Source organism: Eucyclogobius newberryi, unplaced genomic scaffold, assembly GCF_026437365.1.
Source record: "Eucyclogobius newberryi isolate DKJ021-1_F unplaced genomic scaffold, fEucNew1.0.hap1 SCAF_16, whole genome shotgun sequence".
Lineage (NCBI taxonomy): Eukaryota > Metazoa > Chordata > Actinopteri > Gobiiformes > Gobiidae > Eucyclogobius > Eucyclogobius newberryi.
Genome location: NW_027315790.1, coordinates 26,457,862 through 26,474,205, shown reverse-complemented (window position 1 = coordinate 26,474,205; position 16,344 = coordinate 26,457,862). Strand labels below are relative to the sequence as shown.

The 16,344-nt window shown below is 40.2% G+C and overlaps 2 protein-coding genes and 3 non-coding genes across 5 annotated transcripts; all 5 read right to left on the bottom strand.

Annotated features, from left to right (window-relative positions):
* Window positions 1-681: 681 nt before the first annotated feature.
* rps5 (ribosomal protein S5) lies at window positions 682-6,873 on the bottom strand. The gene is made up of 6 exons (XM_072448161.1): window positions 6,775-6,873; window positions 5,828-5,931; window positions 3,233-3,442; window positions 2,349-2,477; window positions 1,123-1,221; window positions 682-791 (listed from the first exon to the last, which is right to left on the bottom strand). Coding segments are annotated over exons 1-6 (612 nt in total). The 5' UTR covers window positions 6,776-6,873; the 3' UTR covers window positions 682-722.
* Window positions 1,305-1,440, bottom strand: LOC140362339 (small nucleolar RNA SNORA3/SNORA45 family). Its single transcript, XR_011927069.1, has one exon. It is a non-coding gene; the product is annotated as a small nucleolar RNA SNORA3/SNORA45 family (small nucleolar RNA).
* Window positions 2,556-2,672, bottom strand: LOC140362340 (small nucleolar RNA SNORA3/SNORA45 family). Its single transcript, XR_011927070.1, has one exon. It is a non-coding gene; the product is annotated as a small nucleolar RNA SNORA3/SNORA45 family (small nucleolar RNA).
* On the bottom strand, window positions 5,661-5,792 carry LOC140362337 (small nucleolar RNA SNORA3/SNORA45 family). The gene has a single exon (XR_011927067.1). It is a non-coding gene; the product is annotated as a small nucleolar RNA SNORA3/SNORA45 family (small nucleolar RNA).
* A 449-nt stretch (window positions 6,874-7,322) lies between the features above and the next one.
* Window positions 7,323-15,209, bottom strand: ppt2b (palmitoyl-protein thioesterase 2b). Its single transcript, XM_072448157.1, has 8 exons — window positions 15,011-15,209; window positions 13,202-13,355; window positions 12,206-12,301; window positions 12,025-12,132; window positions 10,967-11,050; window positions 10,804-10,888; window positions 9,573-9,627; window positions 7,323-8,835 (listed from the first exon to the last, which is right to left on the bottom strand). The coding sequence occupies exons 1-8, from the start codon at window positions 15,170-15,172 to the stop codon at window positions 8,692-8,694; spliced, it is 888 nt and encodes a 295-aa protein (XP_072304258.1). The 5' UTR covers window positions 15,173-15,209; the 3' UTR covers window positions 7,323-8,691.
* Window positions 15,210-16,344: the final 1,135 nt, after the last annotated feature.

Sequence of the window (16,344 nt, the reverse complement as noted above, 5' to 3'; positions counted from 1 at the left end):
CCATAATAGATCCATGGTTGTATCAGTCCGCACGAGGGAGTGCGCATGCGCACTTCCGCCTGCGTTCTCAAATCGCCGAAAAATCGTCCATTGCGCATTTAAGTCAGATTTGTAATTTGAATTTGTACAATTGGAAGGTTGAACTAATAATGCACAAAGTGGTATTTTTAAAGTATAATAAATCAGTGTTGCTCCTCACGCTTTTCACAAAGTATCAGATGATTTAGCCAAGTCTAACGAGACCTTTAACTCGGCTCTAAATGAAAAAAAAAAGCCAAATAATTTACCTAAAAGACAAACATGACAAACTGCAGTGTAAACTGGTAGACCTCAAATTACATAGTGGTGCGAGAAACTAATGTTTTAATCATTTTATATAGTCAATGTAATGCTGGGTAACTTTGTACAATTAGTTATAACCAAAACCTCAATTACTTTCACAAACTGAAATGTCTCAAGTAAAAGTATCTGAACTATATTTTTCATAAGCTTGTGTAAATTAGAAACACTTCTTTGCTTCATGTTGAGGCAGAACTATTGCACATTTAATTAATTATTGAAATCACAAGTATCAATTGCACAGCCCGATGCAAACCTAACATTACAAAACATTGAACATTTGACTGAAGGAAACAGTTCATTTTCTTAGTAAAATGGACAAAAGGACAGACATGCACAGAATTTTCCTCAAAAGTTTTATTTTGATAGAAATGAACAGTTGTTTAACGGTTGGACTTGGCAACTCTCTCCAACTCGTCTTTCTTCTTGATGGCGTAGGAGTTAGAAGAACCCTGAAAGACACGCAGCAAACGTCAGATCAAAGACTGACACGAGGCAACGTCGTCAAAGTCCTAATTTAACATTTTGGAACCACATTTATTCACGACAGCTGTGGTCCTCGTCAGCCAATTAAACTAAAGCGGTTAAAAATACAGCCGCCCATTATCAATCAGGCCAATCGCAGTAACTCATAATCTGGTTTTAAATGGCATTTATCGACGCAGGAAACACACTTTATGCATTTCTCGTACGGTAAAAGCCTCGCTCTTGTTTCCACTGCTTTCTCCTCCAGAGTTAATTCCATCTACAGCAATCGCGCCACTCTAAGTGAATTATGGTTACCTTGGCGGCATTGATCAGCTCGTCGGCCAGGCACTCGGCGATGGTCTTGATGTTCCTGAAGGCGGCTTCTCTCGCGCCGGTGCACAGGAGCCAGATGGCCTAAATTGCCAAACAGGGGGGATTCATTACCACGGCGAGGAGCCAAAAACAGACGGCGGGGGAAAACATAACGACGCGAGGAGTTTTGTCTCTGAGTCGGTGATTGACTGGGCCACGGCAGACTGGGCTGCAGCCAACGAATAAACGCAGATTTGACTTTACGAAAGCTCTAGCACACCAGGGCAACGGGGAGTGCCGAGGCGTGACTCTAGCCTCGACTTTGGGAGAACGGCACGAACGCCACACAAACATGCAAACTTTCAGCATTACATTTTGCACCATAAATAAAGCTGCACACGGGCCTGATGTTATATTACTATACATCGACTTATTGTTCAATAACTGAAAGCTAAAACACATTTTGCGCAAGTCCAATAGTGTTCCTTTACTTTGAACCAATAGGAAACATGTTTGTAGTTAATACATTTACAATGGTCAAATAATCAACATCTTAGGCCAAATGATGATTTTTCTGCTTTAAGGTTAATTTGTCAGTGGCATGAAGTAGCTACAATATAATTTTTCGCGACATTTTCTGTAACAATACTCAAAACTAAGCCAAAATTGACCGTTTAGTGAGAAGCCAACTGTGGAAAAAGTCGCCTAGAAAACTGTTTTTCTTTAGATTTATTGTTGGAACAGATGCTGCAGCACTAAAACATGATCAAACAACTCCAAAAGAGGCAGCAATTGGGTCTTTCAGCATCTCAGTCTTTAGATTTCTATAATATGGGCATTTGAGCTTTCTTTCCCGTTCAGATGTTTGCTCAGGACACGACTAAATGGCAAATAATTATATTAAACCATTTTTCAAAGGCACACTAGTCAAAAAAGGGGGGGCCTACTGTAAGTGTATGCATTAATCTAGTGTTAATGGGGATTTGTTGCCATCTAGTGGATCAACCCAACTGATCATGAACACACTTGGGGAAAGTGTGAGGATAGCCACAAGTCAAAAAAGCTTTAAAGTTTACAAATTTAAATGGTAGTTTCTAAAAAAAAAAAAAAAAAAAGGCAGGTTTAGACGATTTTCATTTCAGACACGTCAAAACATTCCATTTTTACAGTCACGTTACAAGAAAAAAAACTTTTTTTAACCAGTTCAGTCCTGATTTCACTAGTCGTACCTGGTTGACCCTGCGCAGAGGCGACACGTCCACGGCCTGCCTCCTCACGGTGCCGGCGCGTCCGATACGGGTCGAGTCCTCACGAGGTCCACTGTTGATGATGGCGTTCACCAAAACCTGCAGCGGGTTCTAGACGAGAAAGAGCAACGCGGCTTCGTTTAGCCACAACGCAAACGTTTACTGCGAACAGGAAGTGAACACTGCGGGTTTTGTCTCCGAGTCGGTGATTGGCTGGGCCACAATGAATAAACGCAGATTTGACTTTACGAAAGCTCTAGCACACCAGGACAACGGGAAGTGCCGAGGCGTGACTCTAGCCTCGAGTTACATGAAATACAAACGCTACACAATCAGATGTCAAGATGAGTCCGTTAATTGATCATCACGTTTGTTCAGGGCATGATATCACTGTAAGAACTTAAAAATATAGTAATTGTGATGATTTAAGAAGCAAAATTCATTAACCTGAAGGTAAAACACCTTTATATATGGTAATTTATGTCACTTTAACACATCATTCAGAATGTTTGATTTGAAAAAGCTATTAGCAGTAGAGTGTAAATCTATCATATAATTTTGAATGAAGATTAATAAGTCACACAATAATCATAAAACTACAAAGTGATACTGACATCCCTACACAAAATTCTAAATAGGTTGTGTTTGAACCATCAGACTTTATCATCAGAATTGTGTGTATAAACTATTTGTTTCCAACGTTTAAGGACGGGCCTAAACTTTCATGTTACAGAAAGTTGGCAAAGGACTTAAAGGAAATCCCCCCACATTAACTAAAAAAGTGTCATTCCAATTCTTGCAACGTAGACGAATCGAAAAGTACAAATTCAGCCCTGTAATGAAACGTGTGCGTGATCATACTGTACCTCTCCCGTGAGTAGGTGGATGATCTCGAATGCGTGCTTGACGATGCGGACGGTCATCAGCTTCTTGCCGTTGTTGCGTCCGTGCATCATCATGGAGTTCGTGAGGCGCTCCACGATGGGGCACTGGGCCTTTCTGAAACGCTTGGCGGCGTAACGGCCTCCAGAGTGCGGCAGGTACTTGGCGTATTTCTCTTTCACGGCAATGTAATCCTGGAGAGATCAAGGATAAATGCAAAAAAGCACACGTTTGGTCCACAGTTTAGTCCGTTACTTTACAAATTAAGGCTGCACAATATTGGATAGTAAATATACGTTAATGTGATTTTTTAAATGTACTTTTCAGCCAATAATTTCAGTTATATTGTATTAACTAAAGTAATGTATTAAATCAAATTGAAAACTTATATACGGGGAGGCCATGGAGGAGGACTATCGGTCGGCACCAAAGAAATTCTGGCAAACCGTCCGGCGCCTCAGGAGGGGGAAGCAGTGTCTCACCAACACCGTTTACGGTGCGGGTGGAGGCCTGCTGACCTCGACTGGGGATGTCGTCGGACGGTGGAAGGAATACTTTGAGGATCTCCTTAATCCCTCAGTCACGTCTTCCGAAGAGGAAGTGGAGACCGGGGACTCTGTGGCTGGCTCATCCATCACCCAAGCTGAAGTCACTGAGGTTGTTCGCAAACTCCTCGGTGGCAGGGCTCCGGGGGTGGATGAGATCCGCCCTGAGTACCTAAAGTATCTGGATGTTGTAGGACTGTCTTGGTTGACACGTCTCTGCAACATCGCGTGGCGTTCGGGGACCGTGCCTCTGGACTGGCAGACCGGGGTGGTGGTTCCTCTGTTCAAGAAGGGGGACCGGAGGGTGTGTTCCAACTACAGAGGGATCACACTCCTCAGCCTCCCGGGTAAGGTCTATTCCAAGGTACTGGAGAGGAGAATCCGACCGATAGTCGAACCTCGGATTCAGGAGGAGCAGAGTGGTTTTTGTCCCGGTCGTGGAACACTGGACCAGCTCTATACCCTCCATCGGGTGCTCGAGGGCTCATGGGAGTTTGCCCAACCAGTCCACATGTGCTTTGTGGATCTGGAGAAGGCTTTCGACCGTGTCCCTCGGGGTGTCCTTTGGGGGGTGCTCCGGGAGTACGGGGTCCGGGGCCCTTTGCTCAGGGCTGTCCGGTCCCTGTATGACCGGAGCAGGAGCTGTGTTCGCATTGCCGGCAGTAAGTCAGACCTGTTCCCAGTGCATGTTGGACTCCGCCAGGGCTGCCCTTTGTCACCGGTTCTGTTCATAATTTTTATGGACAGAATTTCTAGGCGCAGTCAGGGGTCGGAGGGTGTCCGGTTTGGGGACCACAGGATCTCATCTCTGCTGTTTGCAGACGATGTTGTCCTGATGGCTCCATCAAACCCGGACCTGCAACATGCACTGGGACGGTTTGCAGCCGAGTGTGAAGCGGCTGGGATGAGAATCAGCACCTCCAAATCCGAGGCCATGGTTCTCGACCGGAAAAAGGTGGCTTGCCCTCTCCAGGTGGGTGGGGTGTCCTTGCCCCAAGTGGAGGAGTTCAAGTATCTCGGGGTCTTGTTCACGAGTGAGGGAAGGATGGAGCGTGAGATCGACAGGCGGATCGGTGCAGCGGCTGCAGTGATGCAGTCGCTGCATCGGACCGTTGTGGTAAAGAGGGAGCTGAGCCGAAAGGCAAAGCTCTCTATTTACCGGTCGGTCTACGTTCCTACCCTCACCTATGGTCATGAGCTTTGGGTAGTGACCGAAAGAACAAGATCGCGGATACAAGCGGTCGAAATGAGTTTCCTCAGCCGTGTGGCTGGGCGCTCCCTTAGAGATAAGGTGAGGAGCTCGGCCACACGGGGGGAGCTCGGAGTAGAACCGCTGCTCCTCCACGTCGAGAGGAGCCAGCTGAGGTGGCTCGGGCATCTGTTTCGGATGCCTCCTGGGCGCCTCCCTCGGGAGGTGTTTCAGGCATGTCCCACCGGGAAGAGGCCCCGGGGAAGACCCAGGACACGCTGGAGAGACTATGTCTCTCGGCTGGCCTGGGAACGCCTCGGGATCCCCCCGGAGGAGTTAGAGGAAGTGTCTGGGGAGAAGGAAGTCTGGGAGTCCCTGCTCAGACTGCTGCCCCCGCGACCCGGCCCCGGATAAAGCGGCAGAAGATGGATGGATGGATGAAAACTTATAGGCAAGAGAAACCAGACCTTCAAAGCCATTTTATTTTTTTTTAATTTTAAATCTCTGCATTTCTGTCAGATGGAGGACATATTGTGTTATCGATTATTGAATGATGATCAAGACCTTTTCAATATATTGTGCAGCCCAATGACATAAAAAACATAGGATTACGTTGATTTAATGTGGTAAATTCAAACTACTATCTGAAGTTGATTTCATACAACATTTTACACATCATCTTGTTTCTGAGCTGGTGATCGACTGGCCACAGAGACTACAGCCGATGAATAAGCAAAGATGAGTTCCTCTGCGAGAGCTCTAGCACACCAGGACAACTGAAGCATGACCAGGCGTGACTCTAGCCTCGGTGTTTCTGATAAACCAAAGACACACGTGTTATTTACCTGGAGGGAGATGTCATTGATCTGAACATCGTCTGTGCTCCATTTTCCAAATAGCTTGATCTCGGGGGTCTCAGCCACGGCTGGAGCGGTCTCCCATTCAGCCACTGCAACACACCAAGAATTCTGTTTAACCTGTGTTCAAGTGCTTCCCAAACTATGATTAAGTGGGTCAATAGACCAAAATACAGTGGTGTAACAAGAGGTGGGCAAGATCTAAATTTATGGAGAGTATCTCAATAACTATTCAGACATTTACCATATAAAGAATCTGGAATTTGCTGGACGTGGCTTGAAAGGACTATGGTTTACGTTTTGCACAAAACGTGAATGGACCATAAAGTGTGCAAAATATTCATTTAAGCCTTCGTTTTGAAGGTGCTTCCAAACCTCCGTTTGGTGGCATAAGTCTGGGGTATTAAACACTACGGTGTAATTTCTAATTTAAAATAGTCTCTAGAACAATTAAGGTTTTCTCCAATACATCACCTATAAATCAGGCGAGTAGTGGTGGTTTGTCAACATGTTAAACTCACTTCCACTAGGCCTGAGCAGAATGGTGACATTAGCTCACTCACGCTGTGTTTTTTAACCTTTGTGCAGCAGTTAACATCAGTCTCGGTACAAAGTGTTGAACTAAAGTATAGTTTCATTTCTAGCCACTTTCTCCTTTTATCAGGGTAAAATAAATTCTGAAGCCGTGGACGAAAGTGAGGCTCAGCAACGTGCCGCTTCCACACGTGCTAACATTTAGCTACATGTGCTAACAGTCAGCCATATGCTAACGCGCCGCACCGCGGCACATTCTTGTTAAATAATTACATATTTAGGGCTTTATAAGAGGTTCACTCAAAACTAGTGTCCAACGGAACGTTAAAACACTCCCGATTGCTCAACAAGACTCGTTTTGAAGAAATTTAGAGGCTCCAAGATTGGATTTTTCGACTCACTTGTGTCTGCCGTTCTGCACCACACTTCTCAGAGACGGAAAAGGGCCTTTTCGGAGCCACGCGCCCACATATCCGGTTAGAATGCTGACTGCTTCCGGTGGTCGGTGCATCTTGGGAAATGCAGTGTATTTTTTAGTGGACGTCAATAAAGTTATCGTTCAGTCATATAAACAAATGACCATAATATAGTCTGTAATAAACTAATCCACATTATATGTTATATTATAACATGTTCTTTTGTATTATTCAGAACCGAAATATCGTGATGTCACACCGTCAAAAGTGTCAATCATATCTTTATTGGATTATAAGATCCATGACGTACTGCAAAGGTATTGTATTGTTGCCGCAACAACTAATAAGGCAAAGGAAACTACATTTCAGTGCAGACCGGACAGGACTGTTTTTGTGAAATTACAGTAATCAAAGCATTAAAAGAAAAGAGAGATTGAGATTTGAATTATTCTGTGACATTGATAAATCAAAATCGTATAACTTATTCTTATAAGACAATAGTATAAGCAACTTGACAATAAATGACACAAGAGTGATGATCAAAACTGTTGTTTACTGAGGATTTGACACATTTGACACTGCATTTGGTTGTATAGTAGAAATGGTACAATTGTAGAAAATAGCTTCAGTTTAAGTTTTACAAAGAGCTTGTTATTTCGGTTATTGGAAATTTTTTTCCCTTGGATCCAGAATACTATATATGTAAACGCATCTATAAAACAAGTGTTAAAAATCTGTCAGAAAACATTCAAATTAAACAAATCATTTCCCTTCTTACTTATGTGCAAAACATGATACGGTTTCAAAACTCCCTTCAACATACAGAAGACATTTACGTTATTCCTGGTAATAGTGTTTAGAAGAACCAGAATTTTCAGAAAATTTCCCCAAAATGGATACAAAAATAAACAATGACCATTCACGTATCGTAGCACTTTGGGACACGTGAAGGAGGTAAGGCTGATTCTACTGATAAATAGGAAGGTAGATAATAAACATCCAAAGCACAATATGAAAAACATAAGATTAACTTTGAAAGGTTCATGTGCTTTTTTAAAAGAGCAAAATCTGGTTATATGATCAATTACTGCATCGATTAGATAATAGCTTCTTCCATTTTACCAATGCAATCGTTGTAAATATGCAACATGTAAAATTGAGTCTATTCTGTACATGTAACCAATGGAATCAGACAAATACAGAAACATCAGGCACTGACAGGTTGTGGAGGTTTGACAAAAGACACTCAAAATCACTATTAAAATGTACATTATACCGTTTGTATAAATATCTGCTGGAAATACACTTTGTTATGTCTGTGATCCCTCATTTAGGTCGGACCAAGACAGTCGGTTAAAGAAAGTTGTTTATCAAGAATATTCAAAAGCCAATTTCACGTTTAAAAGTAGAAAATATACTTGAAAAGTTAAAAGTTGAGTGCGTCTGTTGATCCTGAAACAACAACAGTTCTAAAAATGGACATTTCCCATGAATGAAAACACAACAAAACAAAACAGATATGATAGTTATTCTCTCTTTTACCTTTAAATATTCTTCTCCTGTTTCAGTTTCTTTCAAAAACCTCAGTGTTTTGATTTGTGTTTGAATCTAAAAGGCTAAACTTGGCTTTAAACTTGCACTTGCCCATAGGCTTTGACAATTTGTGCTTTTCTAGATGATAAAAATAAGGCATGAACATTATTTCCCTCAAACCTCGTCACAAAACAACCACAAAAATATATATAATATGACGTTCGGAGTTGTAGCGATGACAGTTTTGCGCCAAATATTTAAAACGTGAAACTAAAACGGCGACAAACAGACTGAACTTAAAAAAACTGTCCTGGGTTTAGACTCATCGCTGCCGTTGTCGTGGCGATCGGTGCTTGGACAGTGCATTGTTCAGTCGAGCCACTTCTCGATGCAGACGTGGAAAACCGTCTCGTTCGAATGCCACCGGACGTGCTCGACGCCGGGGACGGAGCAGACGATCAGGTCTCCACGAGCGCCCAGAGTCTTCAGGCCAAACACGTCCTTCAAATACACCTGAAACAACAAGGGAACAAAGAATATAATGCAAGGAATAGAAGAATTCAGCTGTGTGAGAAAACAGGTTCTATCTGGATACGTCACGGTGTCAAAATGACGATTTAACGATTATTAAGGAGAGTAAACAACAGTGAAATCTTTAATTTTCTGTCATTCCTTGTGTCTAATGTGTTACTATTCATTACGTTTGTGACCGGCTTTATGAAATGTCACTTTCTGAAAGACAAAATAAAGTTCATTGTGACAAAAACAGCCAGACAAAAAAGTACTTTACATTTAATGCTACAATGACCAAAATATGTAAGAAAATAATAAAATTGTGAACTTAACCACAAAATGTGTTCCCTCTGAAAAGTCTATTTTTTGGACAATGGATTGAAATAAAAAGACTTGCTTTTGCTTCTAAAATTGACACGATTATTATGTATGGTTCTTACGATTATCACTAGCCAAATTAAAAACGTAAAATCGTTAATGTCAAGTATTAAAGCATTTATTTGTGATTATGCAGGCGGAGGCAGAGCACACAGGCCAGTGTTTTCTGCAGAAACTACTTCAGTTACTCACAGTAGTCACCGGGCCTAAACCGGGACCACATGCCAATATGTAAGAAAATAAAAAACATTTCGGGCCAAATGTGTTCCCTCTAAATTATGGAGAAATCTTGAGTCTAGTCTCATCTTGAGGGCGTCATTGTGCATTGTGCAGACTTCATCAGCGTGTTTTTGACTCACGTCCTGGTTCTGCATCTCCACCACCGTCTCGTTGTCGTCGAAGAAGCCAAACTGACTGAAAGGAAAAGCATGTGAGAGTCAGTTGCTTTCATTCGCGCTCGTAACGTGAACAGTTTCTCTTCAGACAGAGCGATGCCTTAAAGGTCACAGATTAGAGTCGGAAAAGAGGAGCCAGTCCAGAGGAAATCTATTTGACACAGGGACAAACAAACAGTAATTTGTGCAAACAATCGATAAAGATAAAGAATAAAAAATCTACTTGAAACTTTGCCTTTAGTTTAGGACAGTTATTCGTCTCATAGCTACATGTGTTGTTTTAGCTTGAGAACAAATAAAACTAAATCTGGAAAAGTTAATCGTTATATTCTGTGTGCAGTTAAGGGTTATTCCAAAGCATTTGTAAAATGGAGCACCACATTTCCGTTAAGAATCTTTTAAATCAGACATTTGTTTAAAATAATAGCGCAGTTCTGGGCGGAAGTGAGGCAGAATGGAGAGTGTTAAAAAATTTGAAAAAACATTCTCAAATTCAGAATGGAGTGAAAAGTGAAGTGGGAATTATGTATAAACTGGGATTAAACTCGGAATATCACAAAATATGAAAAATCAAGGTGGTTTTGGTAATTTTTTAAGGACAAGCAGAAATGTTGACTTTGTTTCCATTCTTGTGCATTTATTGTAACTGTGTAAATCTTTTAAAATTCTCTGTCTAAAGCATTTTTGAGTTGACTGTGTGCATGAAAGGTGCTCCACAACTAAACTTGACTTTGTCTACAGACATATCACAAAATTTACACAAATTATACGTTCTGTGAAGCTCAAAACAGTTGTGAGGCTAGAAAAATGCATTTCTTCCATGTTTTGTGATAGAAAAGCAAAAGTAAATGACATTTTTCTCCCCTTTTTTTGTTCTAAAAGATTAAAATCATCAGTAATTTCATGCAACGTCAGTACCGTATTTTCCGCACTATAAGGCGCACTGGATTATTAGGCGCATTAAGCGAAACAAAACACAAACCACACACAATCACTTAAAGTTCAGTAAACAAAACCAGAATTAATCCATATATAAAGACGCACTGGATTATAAGGCGCACTGTTGTAAATGTCGAAAATAAAATGCTTTTAAGTGCGCCTTAAAGTGCGGAAAATACGGTAAATCATCATCCTTCATTTTTTAACAGAGGCATTTCAAAAAGCTTCCATTATTCACTAAGAATATCTTCTTTACCTCGACTGCCAGGGAGTGATGACCCCGTCGTCCGGTCCTCCGATCAGCACCAGCTTCTTAATCTTCAGGAAGTTCTTTTTCCACTCTGGGAACAAAACGCAGACACGGTGAAAAGGATTAAACGTGCTACAACATTTAGCTGAAGGCGCGGGCGCTCTCAGACCTGTGGCGTTTGGGTTGGGCCTCTCGCTGTTGAGCAGAGCCAAGTAGTCGCTGCTGTCGAGGTAAAGGTCTCTGTGGTGAGGGTCTGGAGAAAAGACACATGGTTTAACCGATATCTGCACTTTCTAACCAATTAAAATCATTCAATCCAAACGATTTCCAGCCCCGTAATGTATAATGCTTACATTGAATATCTAGACGTTTTGGAATTTTCCGATATTCAATACAATATCCAGCAGAAATGTGCTTAAACATGTCTTGAAGTGCATTAGTTGAGGTTTAATTTTGAGACAATTGTGAAATGTCTGTCAATCTCATCATTAAAGTGCAGAAACATCACCTTTTACTCTGATTTAAAAGTTTATTTATAACGTCACTTTTTATTTTTGTATCAGCTCTTTGTGCTCTTCTTTTACTTTAAACGACACACCGGAAATTCATCATTTTCATGTCTTCAAAACAACATTCACGATATTATCTACATCTCGATATATTGCACAACTCTAATAATGCGCTTTTAAAACGTCGGATTGTACAGAAGTCAAAAATATACTTTGCATTTGTTTAATCAGCGCTTTTTAAAAACATGCATTATTATCATATTTTTACAGTAATGAATGATCCAGGTCCAAAAACAACAAATAAACGGTTACTATTAACAGTTTGAGACATAAAATAGTTGCAATCATTGATATTATTTTATTGTGCATACTCGAATAGTCAAACGATTATTAATGTTGCGTATTGAATTTGTTTAAATATATTCTTAACCAAATAAAGCATGAAATGTGGTGACTGAACGCTTCAAGCTCAAGAAAACGTTCAAATAAAGTGTATAATTTAAGCAAATCGGACATTTATTATTCATTTTCACCATTTCTAATTCATAATGCTGCCGTCTTTGTTATAAAAAGGTTTGATAGTGTGTGTTTTAGAGCGTGTACAGTCCAGATATCAATAACAATTATAAATATACGATTACTTTGACTAGTTACGATGTGTTAAAGTGGATTTGGCACCAAGTTTCATTTTTAAATCCATATTTCCAGCGATTCTCACCGTTCCAGTAGTTACAGATGGAGATCCTCTGTCCGAAGCCGGTGTAACAGACGTGATACAGGTTTGACTTCACAAACTGAGGGAACAGGTACTTCAGATAGTCCGTGTCTGACAAAAGGCGAATGCAGAGGCACAAATGAGGCACGGTTTTACGTCACACATGGGGTTTAATCAGATCTACCTCCGTACTGTCCGGCCTGAGGAGACGACAGAGAGATAAAGGAGCGGACGTTGTGATCTGGCAACGTGGACAGAATCCCGCGGCAGACCAGGCCCCCTGTCAATCATAAACCACGGAATTAGCCTCTGATTGCAGGAAAGATGAGCGAAAGATGAGCGGGATTTGAGGAGGAAGAGTTGATAACAAAGTAAAACGGATCTACCACAGCAATCATTACTCCTTATCTTTTTACTGTAAACATTATTACACATGATTAGCAATTCAACAAACACAGAAGATATTCACATTTTCTATCACAAGCAGCAAAGAACCATTATTTTAGTGGTAGACTAGGTTTTTGATTATTATTTTATTATTTTGATTATTTCTATTGTACACTGAGACTTTTTGAACACATATTTAACCCAATAAAAGGTTTAAATGTAATGAGTGAAGGCTGCTAGATTGACAAATAATATGTGATACATGAAAATCAGAAACACTTTGCAAATAATTGTTTTTAACATTTTGATGTGATAATGCCACGTTTTTTGTGATAAAAAGGGCATTTTACTATGTTTAGTGTATAGTCCAAATAACGATGATCAAAATATGACCATGATTATGTTTTATAGTCGACTAGTCATGATTAGTGTGAACCCTTTTCATCACAACAAACATTATTACACTAGTATTGTTTACGGTCCAACTCCTAAAACGTAGCCACATGTCTGTTCATGTATTTAGTGTGAGTCCAAGTAACGAAAGTGTTGAGTCTTGCATTCATCTTTCTGTTATGGAGAAGATTGCAGTTTCAGTTTGAGTTTTTCTTTTTTAATTTTCACATTTTCCATCCCCAAAATCGTCATTTTTCTTCTTGGATTTATTTAATTCTGACTAAGCCTATTGTAATTATTGTGACAGGCCCAACTCAAGTATCTTGTGCCTTTACGTTTCTAACAAAGCTGTGGTTGAACCTGTCGCTCAGACGTGTGAAGCGTTGCCCGGGGCGCAGACCTTGAGAGTAGCAGATGAAGTGAACTCCGTCCGCAGCGTTTTGCATTATGGGGTAAATGGCGGCTTTGAAGCCCTCCACCTGTTTCCACATCGGCTCCAGACTCGCGCTGCGGTCGAACAGGTCGATCACCGTCACGTTGGTCCCCGGATGTGACTGGAGAAGACAAGAGAAACTTTAATGATTCGAACATATGAAATGGTCTTAAAAGGATTATCAAATCACAACTATTCAATTATGATGTCCTAAACATGTGGTTTGTATTGGGGTTTATTTTGTTTAAAACCTTCTTGAAGTTGAAATCTCTTAAAACAACTAAATGTTCTGTGTTTTTATGTAGTTTAGACAAAGGTAAATGTAAGATTCAGTTTAAATTTCAGTCTTCACTCAAATGTAACGCTCCTGGACATGTTTGAATATGAATCTGTGAACTGAATTCTGATTTGGATTTATTTATTGTTTTTATTTATGCAATCAATACAATTTCTACTTTTGGAGGATTTTTTTTTCCCTCCAAAATCGCGCAGTCCTATTCTAAGATACTCGATTGTAATATTTTTAAACTGTTTTGTTCTTTGATGTTTGCAGAATCCCTAGAGTGACAATCCCAACTATTGGTTTTACAAAATAATCCTGCTCCTTCTCACTGTGTACACAACCTTAAACAAATGGCAATAGTTATTCTGTTTAAACTGTGAAAGGTCATGCCGTGGAATCAGTGTGGTCGTTCTGTTCTTATCTCTGTGTGAAGTATGAAAACAACGCACGCTGCTCGAACACTGAAGTGACACTGACACAGCGGACTCAAGTATTTGCTCTGTGTAAAGGAAAGATTTTACGTAAACGATAAAACATTTTGTTCAGTGTGTCGTACAACAGGTTTTAAGGGAGCGTTTGAACTGTCACATGCCTGAATACAACAATCGAGCCAGTGTCAATCATGTCTATGAATTTACTACAATTTATTTATTTATGACACCTAAGGAACTTCTATTGAAAGAAACATGGGTAAATATATATTTGCATTTGAGGCTTATCAGGAGCATCTATTTGATTACATCTTGTGCTGAAAAGACTCATTAGTTGCAAATGAGACCAAATCAAGTCTATTTCCATGAGAACTCATTAATACACAATCATTGAATCATCGTCTCTTTGCAAATAGAATCTGAAATGCAACACAAAATTAGGTTTGGCCCTCAGCAGCCTAACACTTAAACTTATAAAGCAGCATTTATAACAATTTTGGGTTTGAATGACTTCACAACACTTTGAAGACTCAATAAATTCAGCATTTCCAACAGGTTTGTAGAGACTATGAAGGCATAGACAATTCTTTCTTGATTGACTTCTTTGAACAGTTTTTGGAGTGCCATAAATGGGCACTTAAGCCTTTTGCCTTCACTATTGAACCAAAAAGGACTTTTAAAAGCAGATTAAATAAAGTTACTTCCACAGATGTATGAAAAAACATCAACCATTTATATCTAGTTAATGCTCAGATTGTTTTACAACACTACAGGGAGTTTGGACATGCATTAGCTCATAAATGACCCCAGATCTATTGCATGAAAACCATAATAGATCCATGATGTATGTGGGAGAAAAACAACTTTAGAGCGTTGCATAATTAATCTAGAGATGATCTTTGTCCGTCTTGTTCTACGCGAAAAGCATTAGTCTCATGTTGTTATCACGAAGAAGAACACCGTGTCCCCCCCAAGACCTTTCAACTATAATCAACTATTCCTTTTAGTTTTTTAACGTAATATCTCCTCACGGCGTCATCTCTGAATGCACGTGCCACTGACCTGGTTGATGAACCGTTGCAAATTCTTGAAATTCCCGGAACTGTCGAACAGACCGTGCACGATCACCACCGGCTTGTACGCAACCGCCGCAGCCCAGAGACACGCACCGAGCAGCGGCCACAGCGGCCAGCTCGTCCCGCGGCTCCTCCGGCGTCCCTTCATGGCCACGTCCCGAGTAAACAAACGTGGAAAAAAGTGAATAAAAATAAATAAATAAGCTCAATTAAAGCAGCTCCATCGAAACGGCGGGGGAATTGCGGTCGTGGCTAAACCGGGGCCGCGCGCGCAAATCGTCGTATATCTTTTAGTTTATATTTTAAAACGTGTTAATAACGTGATCCCTTCTTTTTACAAAATGTCAACAACTCGAGGACGGAACGCCAGTGTTGACCATCTGCTGCGCTTTGCTTTGGTTGCTTTTGTTTCTTCCGGTTTTTAAAGAAGCGCAATACATGCCCAGTGACGTCACCTCCTGTTTCCAAGACAACCAAAAGTGAGACCGTAAAGGATATGAAAGATTTTTTAAAAAGTATTTAAAAAAAAAAAAAAATGTATTCAGAGTGCTATTTAAAAAAAATACAAAGCTGAATTTATTTTTTCAGCTTTCTCATTTACTTAATAGAAAATAAACTAATTGTACTAAAACCGTAGACATACCCACAGATTAGCCAAAGAGAACAAGAACATTCATTAGTTTTATTAATTCAATTTATTAATCACTTTTATACAAAACGATATAGCCAGTCAAGCCAGTTGCATCAGATCTTGGCTAAAATGCTTATCAAAAATACACAAAAAGCAACAGTAACCTAGTCAATAGTTTGGCCAGTTTTTTGATCAAAAGGTGTGAAAAAGACGGACTACAATCACCAGAGTATTCACCAACTCAACAGTACCTGAGCTTTCAGCACAAATTAAATCTCCCAAAAGAATAAGCCTAACGTAGAAGGGCTGGTACGAGACAAATAATTGTAGCGTTAGAGAGTGTGAAATTCAGAATAATGAAAACATAGTGATAGGTTGTGGTTGTTGCATGTGTGGAAAGCTTTTTTCTTCTTTACAAACTTTAGTCAATATAAAACTTCATAGCAAAAGAACCACGCATCTTGTAAAATCTATACAATATTTCTTTACATAAATGCTGGAGTGTCAAAAATGTTTGATTCCAACCAAAGCCTTAAATTCATTAACCATGGCACCTCTAACACTTAATACAACCTGCAAAATCCTCTCTGCTCAGATCCAATGTAACAAAAGTCATGCATATTAGATTTAATCCAAGGACCATGTTCAGACCAATATATGTCGACTTACTGATTGCATATTGTAAAGAG